The sequence below is a fragment of the Chlorocebus sabaeus genome, chromosome 6 (assembly GCF_047675955.1).
Source record: "Chlorocebus sabaeus isolate Y175 chromosome 6, mChlSab1.0.hap1, whole genome shotgun sequence".
NCBI classification, from domain to species: Eukaryota; Metazoa; Chordata; class Mammalia; order Primates; family Cercopithecidae; genus Chlorocebus; species Chlorocebus sabaeus.
In genome coordinates, this window is record NC_132909.1 from 14,980,652 (window position 1) to 15,007,017 (window position 26,366).

General features: G+C 43.0%; 1 protein-coding gene across 1 annotated transcript; it reads left to right on the top strand.

Moving 5' to 3' along the window:
- The first annotated feature begins 274 nt into the window (after window positions 1-274).
- Window positions 275-19,054, top strand: LOC140711963 (pregnancy-specific beta-1-glycoprotein 2-like). Its single transcript, XM_073017257.1, has 5 exons — window positions 275-668; window positions 1,883-2,242; window positions 10,505-10,783; window positions 14,036-14,290; window positions 18,851-19,054. Exons 1-5 carry the CDS (start codon window positions 332-334, stop codon window positions 18,907-18,909), a joined length of 1,290 nt encoding a protein of 429 aa, XP_072873358.1. The 5' UTR covers window positions 275-331; the 3' UTR covers window positions 18,910-19,054.
- Window positions 19,055-26,366: the final 7,312 nt, after the last annotated feature.

The following is a 26,366-nucleotide window of genomic DNA, read 5'->3' on the forward strand; positions in this document are numbered from 1 at the left end:
GCTAGACACAATTAGAGAAAGGAAGGGTCCCAGTCACCAGGCAACACACAGCTCACCCACAGCACAATGTGGTGTCCCTATAACAGGGACCTGATGCAGCTCTAGCCTCCTGCACTGAAGGGGAGAGCCAGATGGGGATGAAAGAGGGCAAGGGGTGTGAATGTACACCCCGACTCAGAGCCACTGGGTCAGTAGGAGGCTGAGGCCCAGAACTGTGCTTGCCCAACCTACAGGGTATGTGTGTGACTCTGTGTGTCTGTGCGCGTCTCTTTTTTGTGTATGTTTGTTGTTTTGCACAGTGTGTACCGAGGTTTGGTGACAAAGATCACTGATGAGAAATGTAGAGGCCTCCACAATTCCCAGGGACTTGACACACAGACAAAAGGAAAAAGAGAAGGAGGGACAAAGAGGCAGTACTGAGAGGGGAGGGGATAGAGAAGTGTCCTGGGCTCAGACCCCGCCCATAAGCCTGAGAAGTGCTCCTGCCCCGGGGAAGAGGCTCAGCACAGAAGGAGGAAGGACAGCACAGCTGACAGCTGTGCTCGGAAACATTTTGGATCCCAGGCTCATCTCCACAGAGGAGAACACACAGGCAGAAGAGGCCATGGGGCCCCTCTCAGTGCCTCCCTACACACTGCATATCACCTGGAAGGAACTTCTACTCACAGGTGAGGAGAGAACTTCCTGGGAGAGGACAGGAGGAGGAAGCAGAATGATTGGATGGGGTCTCCTGGAGGGGATGGGGTTCTAAAAAATAAAATAAGCCAGCACTTTGGGAGGCTGAGGTGGATGGATCATGAGGTCAAGAGTTCAAGACCAGTCTGATCAACACAGTGAAGCCCCGTCTCTACTAAAAACAGAAAAAATTAACCAGGTGTGGTGGTGTCCTCCTGTAATCCTAGCTACTCAGGAGGCTGAGGCAGGAGAATTGTATGAATCTGGGAGGCAGAGGTTGCAGTGAGCCAAGATGGCACCACTGCATGCCAGCCTGGGAGACAGTATGAGACTCCATCTCAAAAAGAAAAGAAAACAAATAAATAAAGGAAAGAAGGCTCTGTTGGATCCTGGATTGGGGAAAATATACCAGAGAGGGACAGGGTCACAACAGGAAAATCACATTGAACTGGAATTGGTAATAGGTAGGAAAATCTCAAGTGTTCTGTTCTCCTTGTTTAGCATCACTGGCCACCATATTTTGAAAAATGATAATAATAACTATTATGAGATGACACTTCAGATGAAAATATAAGCAGGACATGAAACATTGTCCTCAACAAAAAACCACAACAATTGGGGAAAGAAAAAAAGTATCTCTGGCTTGGAGGTCCCTGGGAACCCTCACATCTGCAGGAGTCTGCAGCCTGTCGCAGGCACTGGGGTGCAACCAAGATCACAAGTGTCTCTGTCCTCACGGAGCTCACGCTCTCATGGGCAGGAAGACAGACATGCAAAGAGATCTGGAATGTGAGGTCAGGTGTTGACAAGAGCTCCGGAGGGAGCAGAGCAGGGAAAGGTCAGAAATGGAAGATCCAGGGTCTCTGAAGGAGGTGTCATGAAAGAAGTCTGAGGACGCCCTGATGTGAGCAGAACCTGAGGGCAGTGTGGAGGGAGCCATGCAGACACCTGGGGAAGAGGATTTCAAAGAGAAAAATGCCGAGGTCAGAAGTGTTGAATGAATAGGGGTCGTGCTGCTGACCTTGACCCAGTAGGACAGTAGGACAAAAACACACACACACACATACACACAAAAAGGGGTGTGTGTGTTTGTGTGTGTGCGTCTACAAGGCTGATGATTGAAGAGATTTTCTCAGGACCCAAGGCCCCATCTTTTTACCCCAATACATAGGTGTCAATATTGACTGATGCTCTCTCCACCTCCTAGCATCACTTTTAATCTTCTGGAACCCGCCCACCACTGCCCAAGTCACGATTGAAGCACAGCCAACCAAACTTTCTGAGGGGAAGGATGTTCTGCTACTTGTCCACAATTTGCCCCAGAATCTTATTGGCTACAGCTGGTACAAAGGGCAAATAATGGACGTCCACCATTACATCACATCATATGTAATAGACACTGAAATGATTGTATTTGGGCCTGTATACAGTGGACGAGAAACTGTATATTCCAATGCATCCCTGCTGATTCAGAATGTCACCCGGACGGACACAGGATCCTACACCATACAAATTATAAAGCGAGGTGATAAGATTAAAAGAATAACTGGACATTACACCTTATACCGTGAGTGATTCCACATGATCCCTGGGTGTTGGGGGGTGGGGGTCACTTCTACTTTGCACACACAGGATGGTCAGGCCTGGACTGTGCCTGTGTCCCTCTCTGCATTATGTCCCATGTTGGGGTTTTGGCATTTAGTGCAGGACACACACAGAGGAGACAAACCTCAACAGATCAGAATTCCTTTCCTGCCTCCAGACCCTGCAGACACTTGCTGCACAGGAAGGACAGTCTGATGGGGGGTGGGAGGTGCTCAGCAGGAGGAGATCAGTCTCAGCCAAGCACCTCATGTCCTCTTCATAAACTTGACCCTGAGAAAGACCCTGGAGAACTGAGTAGGGCTTTGCCTAAGAGGCCCCCTGAGATACTCTCAGAAAAGCTCAGCCCTAGAAACCTCAACCCCAGACCCCTGTCCCTAAATCCTTACTCCAGATAAAGCTGAGGAGCCTGTGCCAGGGCTGGGTTTTGGCAGGGCTTACTGGGACCAAGGATTCACCAGGTGTCTGAGGACTGTGTCTCCTGGAGCTGCTCGCTACCAGGGCTCAGCCCTCAGAGCCTCATCTGGGCAAGGACAGAGCTTTCTTCACCTGAGACTCAGAGAGGAGAGGACAGAAAGACAAGCTTTGTAGGCCATCAGTCAACTGCCTTGTGAGGCTTAGGACACTCCATAGAAACTCTAATGTCCCCAGAAGCAGAAACAGAAGAGAGAAAATGTACCTGGCAGCAGCTTGTCCACAGGGATCTGACCTAAAGGTGCTCTCTCATGAGAGTGAATAATAATAAATGCCGTTTGTGTGAACACCTCCACTGTGCCAAGCATTAGGTCAGGTGACTGTGAAGAATTTACAATGTATTCACAGATAGCATGAAAAGCCACAGTCCATTCGCCATTTAGCTTATTTGACTGAGAGAAAACTGAGGCACAGGAACGCACAGTCACTGAGCTAGAATCAGGCAAACACAAAAGGCAGATCAGGGTCACATGAGGTCTGTCTGCAGCTACAGGTCCATCCTCTCCTCCACCAGAAGTGAGGAATTACTGGGATCCAAGGGTCTCGTAGTCATTTATTGGCTCAAATCCTCTCATCTTTGGCATCCAAACCTCAGAGGAGCGAGAGCAAATGGTCAGCTGATTACTCTGTACTCCAGAACTGAATCACCTGCCTCAACTGTCAGAGTCAGTGCAAAAAATGTCCAGGCCTCCCCCTGAGATCTTAACCCCTATCACTGAACCTGAAATCCTGCTTCCCAAAGTGTCCATGTCACTGGCATACCGGATAAAGGACAGGACCTTGTTTTCTTTCCCCACTCACACCCTGCACCAGCACAGGCCCAGTGAGAGACACACACTCAGGTGCTCTCACATAACAAATGAAGGAATTGAATGAAGAGATGAATGATCCATAACCTCTTTAGAGACTGGATCTCAGATGCACAATCCTAGGAGGTCTAGGTCACACCTGTCCCTTGTCCTTCAGAGGCTGACACCCATCTTTCATCCCCCCACTACCTCTTGCCCCTAAAGACACCCCACCTCATGTAAGTCGAAACCCTTTGGCCACTGAAGGATTTTCAGGGCTCCCTGGTTCTGGACTGTGGAAATGGGGACACCTAGTCCCTGGGGTCTCTGAAGTCACTGTAGCCCCCACTGTTCACTGCCATGCTATCTCTGCCTCTCTCTGCTTCTCTGTGTCCCTCATCTTCCTCCCACTTCATTCTAACTGGCAAGCCCTGCCCCGCACAGCTTCTTCCTCCAACCCTAGGCCTTCCCCAGACACTCCCTCTATCTAGGCTGCCTTCTATTTCCTTCCTGTTAACACTGTGGAATGGTCCACCTCCCAGGTAATAGGAAAGGCATAGAAATGACCTGGAGTTTCCACTCCTGCCAGGCTTCATCTCGAGCCAATGTCCACAAGTCACTAAGAGAATAAACTTCCACTGTATCCCCATCCAGGGCTCTTTCCTGTTGTGAGGCTGATCTGTGCACAAGACCGTGGGACAGGGATAGGCAGCTCCTCCATCCATTCTTATAATTCCCAGACATGTTCTTCTGGCCTCCTGCACAAACAAAACCAATTTATCCAGATGGTGATTTGCAGTAAAGAAAGATTTTAATGACTCCAAGTCTGCCAAATAGGAGGACGGAGGTATATTAATACTCAAATCAGCCTCCCTAGTGGATCAGGGGTTAGAGATTTTTTCTTTTTTTAATTAAAAAATTTTTTTTAAAAATATACTTTAAGTTCTAGGGTACATGTGCACAACGTGCAGGTTTGTTACATATGTATATATTTGCCATGTTAGTGTGCTGCACCCATCAACTCGTCAGCACCCATCAACTTGTCATTTACATCAGGTATAACTGTCATTGCAACCCCACCCCCAACCCCTCCCTATAATAGGCCCCCATGTGTGATGTTCCCCTTCCCGTGTCCAAGTGATCTTATTGTTCAATTCCCACTATGAGTAAGAACACACGGTGTTTGGTTTTCTGTTCTTGCGATAGTTCGCTGAGAATGATGGTTTCCAGCTGCATCCATGTCCCTATAAAGCACACGAACTCATCCTTTTTTATGGCTACATAGTATTCCATGGTGTATATACGCCAAATTTTCTTAATGCAGTCTCTCACTGATAGACATTTGGGTTGATTCCAAGTCTTTGCTATTGTGAATACTTGTGCAATAAGCATACGTGTGCATGTGTCTTTAGAGCAGCATGATTTATAATCCTTTGGGTATATACCCAGTAATGGGATGGCTGAGTCATATGGTATTTCTAGTTCTAGACCCTTGAGGAATCGCCATACTGTTTTCCACAACGGTTGAACTAGTTTACAATCCCACCAACAGTGTAAAAATGTTCCTATTTCTCCACATCCTCTCCAGCACCTGTGGTTTCCTGACTTTTTAATGATTGCCATTCTAACTGGTGAGAGATGGTATCTCATTGTGGTTTTGATTTGCATTTCTCTGATGGCCAGTGATGACGAGCATTTTCTCATGTGTCTGTTGGCTGTATGAATGTCTTCTTTTGAGAAATGTCTGTTCATATCCTTTGCCCACTTTTTGATAGGGTTGTTTGTCTTTTTCTTGTAAATTTGTTTGAGTTCTTTGTAGGTTCTGGATATTAATTCTTTGTCAGATGCGTAGATTGCAAAAATTGTTTCCCATTCTGTAGGTTACCTGTTAACTCTGATGATAGTTTCTCTTGCTGTGCAGAAGCTCTTTAGTGTAATTAGATCCCATTTGTCAATTTTGGCTTTTGTTGCCTTTGCTTTTGGTGTTTTAGACATGAAGCCTTAGCCCATGCCTATGTCCTGAATGGTATTACCTAAGTTTTCTTCTAGGGTTTTTATGGTATTAGGTCTAACATTTAAGTCTCTAATCCATCTTGAATTAATTTTTGTATAAGGAGTAAGGAAAGAATTTAGTTTCAGCTTTCTTCTTATGGCTAGCCAATTTTCCCAGCACCATTTATTAAATAGGGAATCCTTTCCCCATTTCTTGTTTGTGTCAGGTTTGTCAAAGTTCAGATGGCTGTAGATCTGTGGTAGTATTTCTGAGGGATCTGTTCTGTTCCAATCTCTATATCTCTGTTTTGGTACCAGTATCATGATGTTTTGGTTACTGTAGCCATGTAGTGTAGTTTGAAGTCAGGTAGCGTGATGCCTCCAGCTTTGTTCTTTTGACTTAGGATTGTCTTGGCAGTGCAGGCTCTTTTTTGGTTCCATATGAACTTTAAAGTAGTTTTTTCCAATTCTGTGAAGAAAGTCATTGGTAGCTTGATGGGGATGGCATTGAATCTATAAATTACCTTGGGCAGTATGGCCATTTTCACGATGTTGATTCTTCCTATCCATGAGCATGGTATGTTCTTCCATTTGTTTGTGTCCTCTTTTATTTCACTGAGCAGTGGTTTGTAGTTCTCCTTGAAGAGGTCCTTTACACCCCTTGCAAGTTGGATTCCTAGGTATTTTATTCTCTTTGAAGCAATTGTGAATGGAAGTTCATTCATGATTTGGCTCTCTGTTTGTCTGTTACTGGTGTATAAGAATGCTTGTGATTTTTGCACATTAATTTTGTGTCCAGAGACTTTGCTGAAGTTACTTATCAGCTTAAGGAGGTTTTGGGCTGAGACAATGGGGTTTTCTAAATATACAATCATGTCATCTACAAACAGGGACAATTTGACTTCTTCCTTTCCTAACTGAATACCCTTGATTTCTTTCTCTTGCCTGATTGCCCTAGCCAGAACTTCCAACACTATGTTGAATAGGAGTGGTGAGAGATGGCATCCCTGTCTTGTGCCAGTTTTCAAAGGGAATGCTTCCAGTTTTTGCCCATTCAGTATGATATTGGTTGTGGGTTTGTTACAAATAGCTCTTATTATTTTGAGATACGTTCAATCAATATAGAATTTATTGAAAGTTTTCAGCATGAAGAACTTTTGAATTTTGTCCAAGGCCTTATCTTCATCTATCGAGATAGTCATGTGATTTTTGTCTTTGATTCTGTTTATATCCTGGATTACGTTTATTGATTTGTGTAGGTTGAACCAGCCTTGCATCCCAGGGATGAAGCCCACTTGATCATGGTGGATACGCTTTTGGATGTGCTGCTAGATTCAGTTTGTCAGTATTTTATTGAGGATTTTTGCATCGATGTTCATCAGGGATATTGGTCTAAAATTCTCTTTTTTTGTTGTGTCTCTGCCAGGCTTTGGTGTCAGGATGATGCTGGCCTCATAAAATGAGTCAGGGAGGATTCCCTCTTTCTATTGATTGGAATAGTTTCAGAAGGAATGGTACCAGCTGTCAACATTAGACAGAGATATTCAAGCATAGTTTCAGAGGCACAGGACTAAAAAATCAGTACTGCTGATTGTTTGGGGATGGAATCACGGGGGCAGAGGGAAATGATCTGTTTGTACTTGAATCTGACTCTAAGTGGGGACCACGTGACTGGCTAAGCCATTAGTCATGGGTATGGATGAGATCAGCGGCTTGCCAGAATGCAAAGAATGAGAAACTCCTCAGAAGACCAATCTCAGGTTCTACAATAATGATGTTATCTATGAAAGCAATTGATTACGAATTTTGTAAATTCTGGGCGAATGATATTTGAGCAGTAAGGGATTATAGAAACTGTGCCTACATTTTAGCAGAATTCACTGCTCTCCTATAATCTTACTCTCACGGTCTTTCACCAGTTTTGCAAAGGCAATCCCTGAGCAAAATAAGGGTATTAGTGTTATCGAGGAACTATTATCATTGTTTCTTCAAAGTTAAACTATAAAGTAAATTCCTCCCATGGTTAGCCTGGCCTATGTCCAGGAATGAGTGAGGACAGCCAGCCTTAGACTAGATGCCAGATGGAGTCACCCATGCTAGTTTACTGTCACTGTTGTAATCTTTGCACTGACTCACCAGGGTGTCAGAGGCTGGACAGGCTTGTAGTCTCCAAAGTCCATGGGCTGATTTCACCCATTTCCCTCGTGACTCCATCCTCAACCTACTATGGAGCTCACATTCTCCAGTCACTTCCTAGAGACTTCTGGTTTCCTGTCAGGCATATAACAAGCTTGAAATTTGTCACTCGGTTCTAACAGTAAGTAAACAGTTGAACAAACTCAAAAGTCCACAACTAGTTAAAATACCTCAGAGATGGCCAGGCATAGAGGCTCACGTCTGTAATCCCAACACTTTGGGAGGCCAAGGCGTGCGGATCACGTGGTCAGGAGATTGAGACCTTCCTGACGAACACGGTGAAACCCCATCTCTACTAAAAATACAAACAAATGAGCTGGGCGTGCTGGCGGGTGCCTGTAGTCCCAGCTACACGCGAGGCTGTGGCAGGAGAATGGCATGAACCCGGGAAGCAGAGCTTGCCATGAGCCAAGATCATGCCACTGCACTCCAGCCTGGGCAATAGAGCGAGACTCCATCTCAGAAAAAAAAAATGCTGTTAGAGAAATGAAGAATGCTTTTGATGCTTACTGGTAGAATGCACACAGCTGAGGAAAGAATCCCTAGCTTGAGGATGTGTCAATAGAAACTTCCAAAAATGAAACAGGAATGTTCAAAAAGAGTAGGGAGAAAAAATGGAGCAATATATTCAACTTCATATTTTTCATTTTGTATTGACAATAGCAATTTTTAAATTTTGTAGTTATGGGACAACTACCAAGGCTGTACCATTCACATAATGGGAATACTGCTGGGTTCGGGGACCTGTTGGAGGTGGCCAGGGGGTGCTATCTGATGGTTTTCCTGCCTGGGCCACATTCCATTGTTTCTTCATGATGATGCCATTTTCATAAGTTGGGATTCTTCGTGTGGGGGACACATGACCCAATGGCATCTCACTTAGACTCTTCTTAATTCACACAAACTTAAACTCTAGTTGTATTTCCTGAGGTTGAGAGAAAATGAAAACAGCACTTCACATACCTGTTCTGGGCTCCTCCCCATTTTTCCTAACTCTGCACAGAAATTAGAAACAGGGAGTTCTTTCTATATTTACTAACATAACACACATCACTTCTTTTAATTCAGCATCATTCCTCCCTTTTTGTAATTGACACACTGACAAGTTCTGTCCTTTCAACGGGTCTCTTCTACTCACCTTTGGCATCTTTCTTTGAGCATAATGTGATCCTGCTGGAATTCACCGCACACCTAAACCTTAATTGGGTATCAAGAGAAATACTACTACCGGCAATTGATCTTAGATGTTTGGACCATCAGTAAAAATTTCCACTGATGACAACATTTTAATGTTTCCTTCAAATTTTGTTTTGTTTTGTTTTGTTACTAGAGTCACATCGTAACATAAGGTCTAAAATCCTGACAACTTTTTATGGGAAAATTACAATATTACAAATTGAGCATCCCAAATCCAGAAATCCAAAATCTGAAATGCACCAAAATCCAACACTTCTGACCACTGATATGGTGCTAAAAAGAAGTGCTCACAGGAGCATTTTGGATTTAAAATTTTTCAGATGTGGGATGCTAACCCAGTACATCTACTGCAAATATTCCAAAATAAAAAATGTTGGAACTCCAAAACACCTGGTTTTAAGTTTTCTGCATAAGGAACACTTTATCTGTATGAACTATAGGTATGAAGATCTACAGGAGATCTCTGGAACCTCCTCATCCTGCATAACTGAAAGCGCACACCCATGGAACAATGCCCTATTCCCCTCACCCCAGCTCCTGGAAACTACTATTCTACTCTCTGATTCACTGGAATCCACTGAGATGAGGTACATAGAGTAGTCAAACTCACAGAATCAGAGAGTAGAATGTCTACTGAGAGAAAGTATCTGCAAGACTTCTTCCCAAATATTGGTCTAAGAGCCACCAAACACATATGGTCCATGAGGGCCAGGCTTCCATCATCGGTTCATGCTCGTGCTTTCCACTAGTCAGTTGTGCATTTGCAAACATCCACATGTATTTCTAGAAAGATCCACATGGTCCTCACCTGCCCTCTACAGGGGGAAGGGAACATCGTGGACACAGGACATCATCCACAGAAAAACATGGTCTCGGTCCAAAGCTATCAGCTCTTGCCTGTCCCCTTCACTCTTTGTAGGTCATTCCTTGGACTCTGCTCTATCTTTAGAGGTCACTGGCTCAAGTCAGTCACTATGAGACAGCTGGGAAAACTGCCCCACCTTGTTGCTCCACTCCCTGATGACTGAATTGACCTCCAGGCTTGACTCTGGTCTCCCCTGTGTTATTTCCGCTGAAGTACCCAGTCCCAGTCCAGTTTTCCCACTACCCAAAGGGCCTAAGGACAATGGGAAGTTCCATCATCCGTCTCTAGGATGCCCTTGGAAAGGGAAGCTGCAGAGAAAACATACCTTGGGAGCAAAGTAAGACTGAAACTAAGAAGATTCTAGCACTGCATGCTCCAGGTGAGGATCACAAGGTGGGCCAGGCAGGCAGTTGGAGAGGGAGGGACTCAGAGAGGCACCAGGGGCTCTGACTGCTGAACCCATGTTTTTCCATGATGCAAAGATGCTGCTCAATTCACACTTGAGAAAGTCTGTGCTTCTCCCACATACAGAAGGCAGCCTCACAATCTCTGAGCCCTCAGATTGCCATGCATCTGTCTTGTAACACACATACCTGCCATGGGGTTTTAAGGACTTGGGTGGGCTGAAGTGGGAAATGCCATCTCTGATTGAAAAATGTCTTTGGAGGAATCAAAGGTACCACATAGGACAATCTTCTCTCTGTTATCTGCACAGTGGAGACTCCCAAGCCCTACATCTCCAGCAGCAACTTAAACCCCAGGGAGGGCACGGAGACTGTGATCTTATCCTGTGATCCTGACACTCAGGATGTAAGCTACCTGTGGTGGATAAATGGTCAGAGACTCCCTATGAGTCCCAGGTTGCAGCTGTCCAAAAACAACAGGACCCTCAGTCTATTTGGTGTCACAAAGGATACTGCAGGACCCTATGAATGTGAAATGAAGAACCCAAGGAGTTCCAGCCGCAGTGACCCAGTCATCTTGAATCTCCTCTGTGAGTATCTTCTGTTCCTCTGTGAGCCAGGCTGCCATCCCAAATACACATGACCAGAGGCCAGGCCTCCCAGTCCCTCTCAGGTGCAAGTACAGAGACCCTTATCCCCGGATATCAAAGCTGGCCATAAGTCCTAAGAGTAGGCTTAGGCTTGATCACCAATGGGAGAGAAGAGGCTGCTCCTGTCATGGGAGACTCAGGGTCCACAGTTTATGATGGGAGAAGTAGGTGAATGTCTCAGGCTCCAGATCAGTGAACACAGCAGGGATTTGTCTGGGACTTCAGTGTTGTGACTTAGCTCACAGGGTCACTGTGGCCCTTCCACAGACAAGGATTTTCCCTTCCCTCTGACAACATCAGCTGTGACTTTATTTTCTTTGCTCCAGATATCCTGGATGCCCCCACCATTTCTTCTTCATATACCTATTACCATCCAGGGGAAGTCCCCAAGCTCTCCTGCCTCACAGACTCTCACCCACTGGCAGAGCATTCTTGGCTGATTGATAGGAAGTTCCAGCAATCAGCACAAGTGTTTTTTACTCTCCAAATCACTGAAACATATAGAGGGGTCTATGTCTGTTTCATGCATAACTCAGTCACTGGTGGAACAAATCTCATAATCAAGAGGATCATAGTCCCTGGTAAGTGGATCCCTGGAGCACTGGCAATATGTTTTCCAGTGAAGTCTATCTGGCTATCAGGGAAGAGCCACCTGCCCTCTGCTAAGGGAGAGGGAAAATAAAAAACCCAGGACAGGGAATATGTTTCTGCTCGAAAACCACCAGCTTTTGCCTGTCCCCTTCACTCTTTCTAGATCATTCTTTAGACTATACAGTAACAATGAACAATGTGAAGGGAAATTCAGAAAAGAATTTCCATTGTCATTAACATCAAAAAGGAATAAAATATTTTGGAGTAAGTTTAACCAAAAAGGTCTAAGGGTTATACCCTGAAAACTACAAATCTTTACTGAATGAAATTAAAGATGACATCAATATGTGGGAGGACATTTCATTTTCATGGACTGGAAAAATCAATATTGTTAGGATGACAATACTACCCAAAGTGAGCTGCAGATTCAACACAACCCCTACCAGAATCCCAGAAACATTTTTTTTTTGCAGAATTACAAAAATCTGTCCTAAATCTGACCTGACAGGCTCTTACTGATGACTGCCACAACAGAGACACTGAGAAAAAGATGCAAACATGGAAAGGTGGAAAGTGTTCATGACATAGAAAATAGCAATCATTATTTCTCACATCCCAAAGCCTTCAAAAACATACAAGTGCAGCATGGCCAGTGTGGAATTGACCAAAAACTAATCACCAAGCTAGAAACGTGGTGAGAAAAAAAAGGGGCAAGAATGTATTTAGCCTATCACCTCCCACTTTTGCTGACTAATGTGATGCTGAAAAGAAATACTCACTGGAGCATTTTAGATTTTGAATCTTTGAGATTTGGGATGCTAAACCAGAAAGTATGTGACAAATATTTCAAATCAAAAAATGTCAGAAATCCAAAACACTTTTTGTCCTAAGTCTTATGCATAAGAAACACTCAATCTGTGTGAACTATAGGCATCGAGCTGTACAGCAGATCTCTAGAACCTCCCCGTCTTGCATAACTGAAACTGCACACCCGTGAACAACTTCTGATTCTCCCCACTCCCAGCTCTTGGCAACCAGCAGTCTCTTCTCAGATTCACTCTGGAATCCACTTACATGATGTCCCTAGAGTAGTCAAACCCATGGAATCGGAGAGTAGAGGGTCCAATGAAAGAAAATGTTTGCAAAATTTCTCCCCAAATTTGTCTCATATCCATCAAACACGTATGGTCCACGAGGACCAGATTTCCAGCAGTTCATTCCCACCCTTTCCACCAGTCCGTTCTGCATTTGCAAATGTCCACATGTATTTCTGGAAAGATCCATTTAGTCCTCACCTGCCCTCTGCAGAAGGAGAGGAAACTTAAAGAACCCAGAACAGGGAACATGGTTCTGCTCCCAAGCCACCAGCTCTTGCCTGTCCCCTTCACTCTTTCTAGATCATTCCTTGCACTCTGCTCTATCTTTGGAGGTCACTGGCTCAAGTAAGTCATCATGAAACACCTGCAGAAAACTGCCCCACCTTGCGCCTCCACGGCCTAATGACTGAACTGACCTCCAGGCTTGACTCTGGTCTCCCCTGTCTTCTTTCTGCTGAAACATCCAGTCCCAGGCCAGGCTGCTCAGTATCTTCAGGGTTTCAGGACAATGGGAAGTCCCACTATTACTCATCTCTAGAATGTCCTTGGAAATGGAAGCCGTAGAGAAATCACATCTAGGGGGGCAAAGTAGGATGGAATTTGGAAAGGGCCCAGCAGTTGCACACTCCAGGTAAGGAACCCAAGGTGAGCCAGCCAGTCAGCTGATTAGAGAGGGACTGGGAGGTGTATGAGGGACTGTGACTCCCACTGATGTATCTGTCCATGACCCAACACTGCTGCTCAATTCACTCTTGAGAAAGTCTGTGCTTCCCTAAGACAGAGCAGGTGGCCTCACAGTCTTTGAGCCCTTAGATCATCATGCATCTGTCTCGTGACACACACACCAGCTATTGACTTTCAAGGACTCGGGTGGGCTGAGAGGTGGGAGATGTTAACTCTGATTGAAGGATGCCTGTGGAGGAATCAAAGGTGCCACACAGGACAATCTTCTCTCTGTTATCCACACAGTCCCAGGTTAAAGCAACCCGGTGATAAGAGGATCCTCATTCTAGGCAATGTCACAGAAATGACACAGGCCCCTATGAATGTGAAATATGGGACCAAGTTGGTAGCACCCCCAGTGACCCAGTCACACTGGATGTCCTTTGTATCTTTGGTTTTTGTGTGAACCAGGCCACCCGCTAAAATCCAAATGAACACAGGCCAGGCCTCTCAGACTGTCTCAGGTCCAAGTACAGACACTTTTATTTCTGGACACCAGGGCTGGCCATGACTCCCTGCCCTGGAAAATTCTGGGTATGCACAGCCTTAAACAAAAATATAAGGGGAAGAGATGCTCTTGTCATGGGAGACTTGGAGTCTACAGCCTGTGATGGGAGAAACAGGAGAATACCTCAGGCTTCGGCCCAGTGAACACAGGAGCGGTTTGGCTGGGCCTTGAGGGTGTGTCTTGGCTCAGAGGGACATTGTGTCCCTTTAAGAGACCAGGAACATCCCCTTCCTTCAGATGACATCACCTGTGACTTTATTCTCTTTACTCCAGATGGTCCACACATCCCCAGCATTTTGTCTTCATCCCCCTATTACCGTTCAGGAGAAAAACTCTACTTGTACTGCTTCGCGGACTCTAACCCACCGGCAGAGTATTCTTGGACGATGAATGGGAAGTTTCTGCAATCAGGACAAGAGCTCTCTATCCACGAAATTACTACAAAGCATAGCGGAATCTATGGTTGCTCCGCTCGTAACTTAGCCACTGGCAGCGTAAGTTCCACATTCAAGACGATCCAAGTCTCTGGTAAGTGGATCCCTGCATCACTGGCAACAGGGTTTTAGGTGGAGTCTATCTGGCTTTCAGAGGAGACCCAGGAAAACATTTTAATTCCCAGCCTGTGGCCCATTGGCAGAAGCAAATCCTAAATTCTCCTCCTGAACCCTCCCAATTTGTCTCTACGTACTCTCTTCTCCTTGTTTTTCTGTTTTCTCATGGCTGACTTTGTGTCCAGCCTGAGAAAGGTAGGGAGGGGGCTTTGTCAGCCCTGAGCCCTATGTGGTGGAAGAGGCTTCACAGAGGGACAAGAAGGAGAGTCCTCAAGGTCAAGTTGCTTCTCGCTGTCACCAATACATCACTTTCTGCCACATCTTTATTTTTTTTCTCTACTGCATGAGCTACAAGGAGCATCCGAGGCTTTGAAACAAGCTCACATTTTCCCCCCAAATGAGAGGAGGAAGCCCCTTGGATGAGAGGAGCAGCTCAGACCGCTCCCTAATCTGCTCCGGTCTTCTCCGGTGACTGGCCCTGCCTGACTCCACCTGGTGTGGGACCAGCATGTGTGGAGAAAGAGCCCTGGTGGCCTGTCCTGAATTCGGCTAAATCGAGCTGTCAGTTGAAGTGAAGCCTAGGCTGCAGGGAAATTAAGAGAGGGAGTCTCAGGGCAGACTCTTGAGCTGTGTCCTGGCTCTGAAGTCACAGGCTCTATGAGGCTGTGGGCACTGCATGTGGGACACAGCACAGAGGACAGTGAGTGATGCACACTTGAAGAAATAGGGAGATTCACCTCTGGGGCTCTGCATGGCAGGAAAGGGGCTATGCCAAAAAGTGTGTATTTGTAAGGGTAAGACTACCAGGACACTTTACATATATCCAATATAAGTCTTATCATTAACTATTTCTAAATGTGCAATTTAGTGTTGTGTAACCATCACACTATCCATTTCCAGAACTTTTTCCTTTCACCATATTAAACCTCTGTACCCTATAAACAGTAACTCTCAGTCCTTCTCCCCCTAACCCTTAGAACCCACCATTCTACTTTCTGTCTCTATGTAGCTGGCTATTTTATCTTTTATAAATGGAATTATAGAATAATTATCCTTTCGTGTCTGGGTTATTTCAGTTAGCATAATGTCTTCAAGGTTCATCCACTTTGCACGATGTATTGGAATTTTATTCCTTGTTAAGGTTGAATAATATTTTGATGTATAGATATACCTCATTTCCCTACCCACTTATCTTTCAATGGACTTTTCCATTGTTTCCATTTTTGGCTATTGTGTGTAATGCTTCTCTGAACATCAATGTGCAAATATTTGTTCACATTTCTTTCAATTCTGTGGGGAGTATGTCCAGAAGTGGAATTGCTGGATTAAATGGTAATTTATTGTTTAAATTTTTGAGAAACAGCCACACCACTTTTTACAGTGGCTATAACATTTCCCATTCCCATCAGCAATGCACTAGAGCTCCGATTTTTCCTTTTATTTGAAAACACTTGTTGTTTTGTGTTGCTGTCATTGTTGTTTATCAAAGCCATCCTAAAGTGTGTGAGGTGGTGTCACATTGTGGTTTTGATTTGCATATCTCTAAGTATTCGTGATGCTGAAGAGCTTTGCTTGGGCTTATTGGATATTTGTATATCTTCCTTGGAGAAAACTCTATTTTAATCCTTTGTTCATTTTTTAATTGGGTTTCTGGTGTTTGCTGTTGTTCACTCGTAGTTTTTTGTGTATTCTGGAAATTAATTTCTTATCACACTTATAATTTGCAAATATTTTTCTCATTTCATGGGTTGCCTTTTTACTTTCTTGATAATGTTCTTTGATATATAAAAGGTTTTGATTTTTATGAGGTCCAATTTATCCATTTTATTTGTTGCCTATGCTTTTGTTGTTACAGCCAAGAAATCATTGTGAAATCCAATATCATGAAGTTTTTATCCTGTTTTCTTCTAAGAGTTGTATAGATTTTGCTCTTACATTTAGATATCTGATCTATTGTGGGTTAATTTTTGTATATGATGCTAGCTAAAGGTTCCACTCCTTCTTGCCCTTGGATATCCAGCTTTTGCAATATCATTTGGTGAAAACACTGTCCTTTCCGCATTGAACGATCTTGGCACACTTGATGAAAATCATTTGGCCATATATGCAAGTATTTCTTTCTGGAGTCTCTGTTCCATTTCATTAATTTCTATGTCCTCTTTTATGCCAGTACCACACTCTATTGGTTATGGGGGCTTTGTAGTAAATGCTGAGATCAGGAAGTGTGAGTCCTCCAGCTTCATTCTTCCTGTTCAAAGTTGTTTGTCTATTTAGGGTCATGAGTTTCAATATAAATTTTAGGATGGATTTTTCTTTTACTGCAAAAATGTCACTGAGATTCTGAGAGGAATTATATTGAATCTGCAGCTCACTTTGGGTTTCATTGTCCTCCTGACAACAGTGAGTCTTCTATTTCATGAAAACAAAATGTCTTTCATTTTATTGATGTCATCATTAAACAATATTTTATGGATTTCAGGTATAATCATTTCACCTCTTTGGTTAAACTTATTCCTAAGTATTTTATTCTTTTTGATATTAATACAAATTAAATTTTTTTTCTTAATTTCCCTTCGGATTGTCCATGGTTAGTGTATTGAAATACGCCTGATGTTTGAATGTTGATTTTGTATTGTGGAACATTACTGAATTCATTTATCAATTCTAATAGGTTTGTCCATCTTTAGGATTTTCTACATATAAGTTCAAGTTATCTGTGAGCAGAAATAATTCTACTCCTTTCTTCCAATTTGAATGTCTTTTTAAAAATTCTTGCCTAATTTTTCTGACTAGACCTTTCAATACTACATTGAATAGAAGTGTCCAAAGCAGCAACCTTGTCTTGTTCCTTCTCATACAGAGAAAGCTTTCAGTCTTTCTCCGTTGAGTGTGATGTTAGCATTGGGTTTTTCACATATTGCCTTTATGTTGAGGTGGTTTCCTTACATTCTTAGTTAGAATGTTTTTATTATGAAAAAATATTGAATTTCATCAAATGCTTTTATTGATTCAATCTTATTACTGGTTATAGTTCTATTCATATTTTTGTGTTTTTCTAGGAATTTGTCTATTCCATCTAGGTTATACGATTTATTAGCATACAAGTATTTACAGTAATTTCATAATCATTATTTTATTAGAATTGGTAGTAATCATTTCATTTTCTGTTTTTCTTTTTAACTTTTATTTTAGAGAGAGAGCGCCGCTCACTCTGTAGGCCAGCCCAGGCTGAAATGCAGTAGTGTGAATGTGCCTCACTGCAGCCTCAACTTCCTGGGCTGAAGAAATTCTCCTTCTTCAGCCCCCCAAGATAGTAGGACTACAGATGCATGCCACCATGCCCAGCTAACTGGTTTTAAATTTTTTTTTGTAGAGACAGGGTCTCCCGAGGTTACCTATGCTGGTCCAAACACCTGGCCTCAAGAAATCCTCCCATTGTGACCTTCCAAAGTGCTACGATTAAAACATGACCCACCATGCTTGGACTCCATTTCATTTCTGATTTTAGTAATTTAATCTTCTCTCTTTTTTTCTTAGTCTAGTTAATGGTCGTCAATTTTGTTGATTTTATTTTGAAGAATCAACTTTGGTTTCATTAATTTACTGTATTCTTTTTCCATTCTCCATTTTATTTTTATCCACTCTAATCCATATTGTTTACTTCATTCACTGTGCTTGGGTTTAGTTTGTTCTTCTTTCATATCCTGAAGCATGAGAGAGCTTGCTTCATACGATTCTTTTAAAGGTTTCATGCGGTCAATGAAACAAGATTCCACACACAGACGAACCAGTCAGCTGCTATATTACTACTGTCATCATTAGCCTTGAGGTCAAATAGTCCCAGAATGAAATCTCAGATCCTCCTATTAGTAGCCATATGACACTTGGAAAGTTTTTACACTACTCTAAGCTTCTGTCCTTTCATCGGCAATACGGAAATAAATTGTAACTGACAGGGTTATTGTGTGAATTAAATGAGGTACAGGTAAAGTATTTAGCACAGGGCCTGACACATAAGATGTGCCCCTCAACAGTACCTATTTCCATATATATATAGAAAAAGAGGTACCACAAAAACACTAGGACATGGTTACTGACTACTTGTGGGAGAGAAAGGAAAAAACCGAAGTGTAAAGAATCGATCCTGGTATGTTTTTTCTTTTCTTTTTTTTTTTTTTTAACCAACTGAGATGCATCCAGGATAGGACTAGACAAATAAGATAAATTATCAGGAAGACACCTGTGAGGGAATGTGGGGCAGGCATGAAGATAGTGTGGGAGAACCCACAGACCACTATGCAAATCTCACTCCTGTGAAAAAGAAAGGGAAAGAAATTTTAGGTATCAATGCAGTTCTAAGAGAGTTTTTGCAAGGCTGATGGGGAGTCCTCCAACCAGTCACCCATTAGAGTTAAAGAGAGCCTCAGAGAACTAGGCTTGCTTACACGCCCTTGCTGCAAGCCTGTGGGAAGGAAGCTTTCTGTGCAAAGGAGGTGGTGAATTTGAAATGCGCTGACCTGGGCCTTCTGTCAATCAGGTCCCTGCCACGGAGACCTGGCAGGGTCTGATTCATGGCTGCCACCACAGAGACACTGAGATAAAGATGCAATCATGAAAAGGTGGAAAGGTGGATAGTTCTACTGACATAGAAAATAGCGATCAGCCTTTCACACATCCGAAAGCTTTCTGAAATATCTGAGTGCAGTAGAGAATTGACAGAGGACTGATAAAAAACCTAGAAACATGGTGAGAGAGGAAAAAAAACTGCAGGAATATAATCATCTCCCATCAACTTTCCAACAGAAATAATGCATTCTTTGAAGAAACAATTATAGACTACCTCATGTTACATGCTGTTTCCTGAGGTTCCCCCCTGTAAAGTAACATCATCTCCATTCCTTCTTTTCTTTTCTTTTCTTTCCATGACAGCTTCTTCAGGAAGAGGACGTCTATCCTTGCATTAATCCGACATAGCAGCCGTGATGTCATTTCTGTATTTCAGGAAGTCTGGCAGGTATGATGGCCTTTTCTCTTGTCCTGTTTCCTGCAGGCTGACTGCCATGCTTGGGAGAGGGAAAAGACTTATTGGCCTGTATCTGGGACTGGATCTCCTCCTTCTTCCACTAAACTCCTGCTTCTCAACACTAATTCCTGCAGTTCCCTTTCTCCCTGGCCTTCATGCTCCCTCTACCCCAATGTCTTTTAGACATAATTGTCTTGTTTATTTCTCAGATTCAAATGAGAAACACAATTTCACATTGTGAAACCCTCTTCATTATTTTTCACATCTCTCAATAGTGTAATTCTCTCCATTCCCATAAAGACCAACCGCTTCTCAAAGTGTTGCTTGACTTCTTGTCTCCAGACTTTGAAACCTTCCTTGCATATGACTGCCTCATTACCTTTCTAAAATCTAGTTAATCCACTTAATCAAGAATCTCCAGGGGTCTACACTAGCCTATTTGGTAAGTTCACATTTCTTCTATTTACTAATCCTTCTCACTTCCTTTACCTCTACTTCCTAGTATAATTCCTCTATCCTAATTAGAACTGTCTTCCTACACATCTCTGCCCCTTCACCCATATAGACATAAAATTCTTAGTTCCAATGCTATGTCTAAAAACAGGGTGAACTCCCCTCCACCATCTGTACTACAGACTTAACCACTCCTTTCATCACAAACAACCTCTGACCTCGTGGAGGAAAAAGACTTTAGGATTAGCCTGTGAACCTGAGACTCAGAACACAATGTATGTGTGGTGGAGACCTTTTCCTGATGACTAATTCACTTGTTCAAAAAAGATAAAGAAATGAAGAAGGCAAATTCCCTACCTCAGGGGACAGGAAATGCTTAAGACAGGAAATGAAATCTGAAATTCATCATGATACCAAAATAGAAAAAAAGTGAAGGCCACAAGAAATCAGAGAAATCTGATGGGAAATATAGCTACACGTTGGAATCACTGGAAAACATTTTTAAAAGTGGATGCTCAAGCCCCACCCATGAGTTCAAGTTTAAAGGTCTGGAGAGGGACCCAGGCATTGATAATTTTTAAGTCTTCCCTGACACTACTAACATGTAATGAGGATGGAGAACTCTTGTTATAATAGGTAGAACTTACAACTAAGTCAATGATTTTGAAGTAGAAGTACTGGAATTACCTAAGGACGTTTTTGAACATATATAAGACTATACTTTTTTGGCCCTAATTATTAATGGGCTACACCAAGAATTCAGTAATCCAGCTGGGAAACAGAAGCTGAATGGAAAAGCCACCTTATTTTATATGTTAAAATATATATAAAGCATTTTCAAATAAGTGATAAGTGTTGCTAAACCTCTAAATAACATTTATGGGAATGTTAATAATATGAGTATTCTAGGCTGGGCGCAGTGGCTTATGCCTGTAATCCCAGCACTTTGGGAGGCAAGGCTGGCAGATCACGAGGTCAGGAGATCGAGACCATCCTGGCTAACACGGTGAAACCCCGTCTCTACTAAAAACACAAAAACAAAATTTGCCAGGTGTGGTGGCAGGCACCTGTGGTCCCAACTACTCCGGAATCTGAGGCAGGAGAATGGCGTGAACCCGGAGGTGGAGTTTTCAGTGAGCGGAGATCCTGCCACTGCACTCCAGCCTGGGCAACAGAGTGAGATTCCATCTCAAGGAAAAAAAAATTTAAAAAAATTAAAAAAAAAAAAGATTTCTAAAAACCGTATGAAATTTCTAGAAATAGAATATATTATCAGTCATAGTGTCATATGCCACAGAAGTAACTAGATTTCTATGTGAGCTGTGTCTTTACCATAATAAACCTAATAAAAATCTCATTAGATTTTTAACCATGGTCATTTTAAATCTTTGTCATTCCCAGACAGTTGCTTTTATTCTTCCTCGAAGTATTTACAGTCAGCTACAGTCCAAAATTGCTTTTTCTTTGAGGAGATATATGGAAAAGACTCTGACAACGACTCTTGAATACAAGTTTCTGATAACTTCAAGATCATACCACTGGACTCTCTGAGAACTTTCAAAATGTTAATGAACAGGCTGATACCTTCATGAAATTCAAGACAAAGAGGAAAAAAACTCAGTTATATTGGACTTAATAATCAAAAGGATAATATTCTCATAATTTTTTATTTGAAAATGTGCTGATTCTTTGAATATTTTATTCTCCAGATTTATGAACTTTCTCTTTTAAGCTCTTTATACTTTACAGCAATTTGATAAAGTATACTTCTGTAAACAAAAGTCAAAACATTTGCTTTTGTTCCCAATCTGAGTGCTTCAGAATTGGGAAACTATTTGTGAGTATTCATATGCTTATGGTAATAAAGTTATTTGCACAAGTTCAGTAAGAATCTACTCTCTTTATAACAGGACACATTTGAAAACATTGGTTATGTTACTAAGGCTTTGACTGGGATGTTCTATTTGAGAATATACATAGAATAAACCCATAGGGAATGCAGGGAATGTCTGAAGTTGGCCTTGATTTGGCCTCCTAGTCTCAAGAGGTTTTTGGAAGCTTAATCTGAGAGTCTTATAAAACTTCTAAGAACGCAAAGTTTAAAAAGATCTTCTATGGTCCCTTGCTACTCTTGTTGAACTTAGGTAAAAAATCTAGGCAAGTTTGGTGAGAGTCAATTTTGCAAACAATTCATCCTACTGGAATTATCTTTGGTAAAAATGCAGACTCCTATTTAGAGAAAGAATATGTTGAAAAGAAAAACTGTAGTACACCTATTACCAGACTGAACCACTGTTCATTATCTTTGAGCTTTTATAATCTACTGGTAGACTGGACTGGACCCTGAATTCTTTTAGTTCTTCCAATTAAATTTTCTCTAATGAAATCACTAAGACCAAGAACAGCTCTGATCCTGAAGCCATATAAGCTAGAGGTGGACAACTCAATGTAAGTTTCATGGGAAAACCCTCGTGTCTGAGGTGTGGGCCACTCAGAGCTCACCAATTATTCAACACCATCACTTAGATACTTATACTGCAAAGCACGACAACAAGTTGATGACTGCACACTGTGGACAGCTTTTCTCAAGATGTCAGAACAAGACTGTCAATCATGATGAGACTCTTACCTCTCTTAATTTGTCCTTGCTTATGCCTGTCTCCTTTGCTTCCCAGAATAATGCTGTACTTAGGATTTCACAAGGAGTAGCTTCTGAGAGTAAGTTAACAGTGTCAGATATATCATGTCAACCACATTATTATTTTTTTAAGATGGAGCTTCTCTCTTGTTGCCCAAGGTGGTGCCATGGCAAAATTTTGGCTGACCACAACCTCTGCCACCTGGGTTCAAGTGAATCTCCTGCTTCAGCCTCCCTAGTAGATGGGATTATAGGCATGCACCACAACACCAGGCTAATTTTGTATTTTTAGTAGAGACCGGGTTTCTACATATTGGTCAGGCTGGTCTTGAACTCCCGACCTCAGCTGATCCGCACGCCTTGGATTCCCAAAGTGCTGGGATTACAGGCATGAGCCACAGCACCTGGCCCACACATTTTTACATAACAGGAGATCCTTTAGTCCACCCAAAGGTTGCCCTTAGCTGCATCTTTAACACAACTTTTTCCTCAAATATATGGAGTTTTTTTTTTAGGCTTCTACTTCTATACTTGCCTATCCTTCTCACTCCCTGTTTTAATTTAACATAGGCATGCAATGCTAGAAAATAGAATTGCTCTCTACCAGCTAAGCAGGGGGGAGACTGTGCAGTTTCTGACACTTCTTGTTGCACATGGATAAATACATCGGGCATTATAGAGACTCTGTTGTAAAAATCAACAAATGTGCTGCCTGGTTAAAATGACTAGACTTTTCTGGCTTCTTCTTTGATCTATTCTATTGTAGTTGGCTTGCATCTTGCCTAAGGTGCATATTCCAAACTCTTGATATTTTTGTCCTGATAGTCATACTGGTAGTCTCCCTCATGTGGTGCAATCTACAAACATTTTTATTTGTGTGCAAATATTTGTGTGCAGCCATCCCTCAAATATCAAATTGTTTCTCTTGGGCTGGAATTCGAAAACCCAAAGAAATGTGTGGTTTATGTGCCGGGTGCAGTGGCTCACGTCTGTAATCCCAGTACTTTCAGAGGCCACGGCAGGTGGATCACAAGTTCCAGAATTTGAGGCCTGCCTCGTCAATATGGTGAAACCCTGTCTCTACTAAAAATACAAAAATTATCCGGGTGTGGTGGTGCGCACCTGTGGTACTCTAGGGAGACCCCCCTGAAACCATTGCTATGGAACAAAAGATGAAACGCTCCTGATTGTTGTAAATTCAAAATTGCATGCAGGATTGTGTAAAGACAATGCCAGGATGGGCTGCCAGAACGAGCCAACAGCGCGTGATGTACATCCACCTGCAGAGAGCCTATAAATGGACGTGTAGTCAGGGAGGTTTCACATCACCAAGATTCCTATCTCAGAAAAGTAGATGTTCATAGCTCTGGGAATGGGATGCAACCCTTGTGGAGAGCCTATAAATTGACACATGAGGGGCGTATGTTCATATGGATAAGATAGGGTTATAAATACCCTTATCTTGCCACAGCTCTTCTAGGTCTCCTCAGGGTTTAGGCATACTCCCTTCTGAGAATTTTTTGGTTTAACTGGTTGTCTAGCTTCATGTCCTGTTTCTATTGATTGTTTGGAAGCAGCTTTTCCTGCAACTGTTACTGCTGATTAATATCTTGCTAATCATAGGATATGGATTGACTGTGTTTTAAGGCTCTGTTAGAAATTACTGATGCACACACTATGATGTAAATTCTTATCTCTGTATACTGTACTTCTGCATATCGATGTTATGTTAAAGAATTATTTCAACCCCATGTGACCATCTTACCTCATAATCAAACGACCCTAAATCCCTCACTAACCTACCCCCGCCCTCACTAAGCTTAATAATAAATGCTGGTTTATCCAGTGCATTGGTGGCATCATAGGACCAGAAGGCAATGCCCCGCCTGGACCCACTTTCACATGGGTGTGTCTTTTATTTCTTGACCTGCTAATCCACCTGGGAACAAAGAAAGAGTCCTGTTACACTGTGGGCTGCTGGCCAGATCCCACAATATAATCCCAGCAACTTGGGATGCTGAGGTGGGAGAATCACTTGAATCCGGAAAATGGAGGCTGCAGTGAGCCGAGTTCATGCCACTGCAATCCAGCCTGGGCCACAGAGTGAGACTCCATTTAAAAAAAATAAAAGGGGGGGTGGCGCCAAGATGGCCGAAAAGGAACAGCACCAGCCTCCAGCTCCCAGCACCAGCAACACAGAAGTCGAGTGATTTCTGCATTTCCAACAGAGGTACCAGGTTCATCTCACTGGGGCGTCTTGGACAGTGGGTGCAGGACAGTGGATGCAGCCCAACGAATGAGAGCAGAAGCAGGGTGAGGCATCACAAGGGGGAAGGGAATTCCCTTTCCTAGCCAAGGGAAACTGTGACACACAACACTTGGAAAATCAGGTCACTCCCACCCTAGTAATGTGCTTTACCAAGGGTCTTAGGAAACGGCACATCAGGAAATCATATCCCGCACCTGGCTGGGAGGGTCCCATGCCCATGGAGGCTCCCTCATTGCTAGTACAGCAGTCTGAGATCTAACTGCAAGGCGGCAGCAAGGCTAGGGGAGGGGCACCTGCCATTGCTGAGGTTTAAGTAGGTAAACAAAGTTGCCAGGAAGCTTAAACTGGGTGGAGCCCACCGCAGCTCAGGGAGGCCTGCATGCCTCTGTAGACTCCACCTCTGGGGACAGGGCATAGCCAAACAAAAGGCAGCAGAAACCTCTGCCAATGTAAATGTCCCTGTCTGACAGCTTTGAAGAGAGTAGTGGTTCTCCCAGCATGGAGTTTGGGATCTGAGAACGGACAGACTGCCTGCTCAAGTGGGTCCCTGACTCCTGAGTAGCCTAACTGGGAGACATCCCCACTAGGGGCAGACTGACACCCCACACCTCACACGGCCAGGTACACCTCTGAGATGAAGCTTCCAGAGGAAGCTTCCAGAAGAATGATCAGACTCGCTGTTCAGCAATATTCACTCTTCTACAGCTTCCGCTGCTGATACCCAGGCAAAAAGGGTCTGGAGTGGACCTCAAGGGAACTCCAACAGACCTGCAGCTGAGGGTCCTCACTGTTAGAAGGAAAACTAACAAAGAGAAAAGACATCCACACCAAAACCCCATCTGTATGTCACCATCATCAAGGACCAAAGGTAGATAAAACAACAAAGATGGCGAAAAAGCAGTGCAGAAAAGCTGAAAATTCTAAAACTCGGAGAGCCTCTCCCCCTCTAAAGGAACACAGCTCCTCGCTAGCAATGGAATAAAGCTGGACAGAGAATGACTTTGACGAGTTGAGAGAAGAAGACTTCAAACTTCTCCGAGCTAAAGGAGGAAGTACGAACGAAGTGCAAAGAAACTAAAAACCTTGAAAAAAGATATGACAAAAGGCTAACTAGAATAACCAATGTAGAGAAGTCCTTAAACGACCTAATAGAAATGAAAACCATGAAACAAGAACTACGTGACAAATGCACAAGCTTCCGTAACCAACTCGATCAACTGGTAGAAAGGGTATCAGAGATTGAAGATCAAATGAATGAAAATGACCGAGAAGAGAAGTTCAGAGAAAAATGAGTATAAATAAATGAGCAAAGCCTCCGGGAAATTTGGGACTATGTGAAACCCCCAAATCTATATCTGATTGGTGCACCTGAAAGTGATGGGGAGAATGGAACCAAATTGGAACACACTCTGCAGGATATTATCCAGAACTTCCTCAACCTAGCAAGGCAGGCCAACATTCAAATTCAGGAAATACAGAGAATGCCACAGATACTCCTCAAGAAGAGCAACTCCAAGACACATAATTGTCAGATTCTCCAAATTTGAAATGAAGGAAACAATGTTATGGGCAGCCAGAGAGAAAGGTCGGGTTACCCACAAAGGGAAGCCATCAGACTAAGAGCTGATCTCTCAGCAGAAACTCTACAAGCCAGAAGAGAGTGGGGGCCA

Coding starts and splice junctions, on each gene's coding strand:
- LOC140711963 (XM_073017257.1), top strand. CDS start 332: ATGAGAAATGTAGAGGCCTCCACAATTCCCAGGGACTTGACACACAGA. Junction 669..1,882: donor GAAGGAACTTCTACTCACAG/GTGAGGAGAGAA, acceptor TCCACCTCCTAG/CATCACTTTTAATCTTCTGG. Junction 14,291..18,850: donor CAAGACGATCCAAGTCTCTG/GTAAGTGGATCC, acceptor TCTGTCAATCAG/GTCCCTGCCACGGAGACCTG.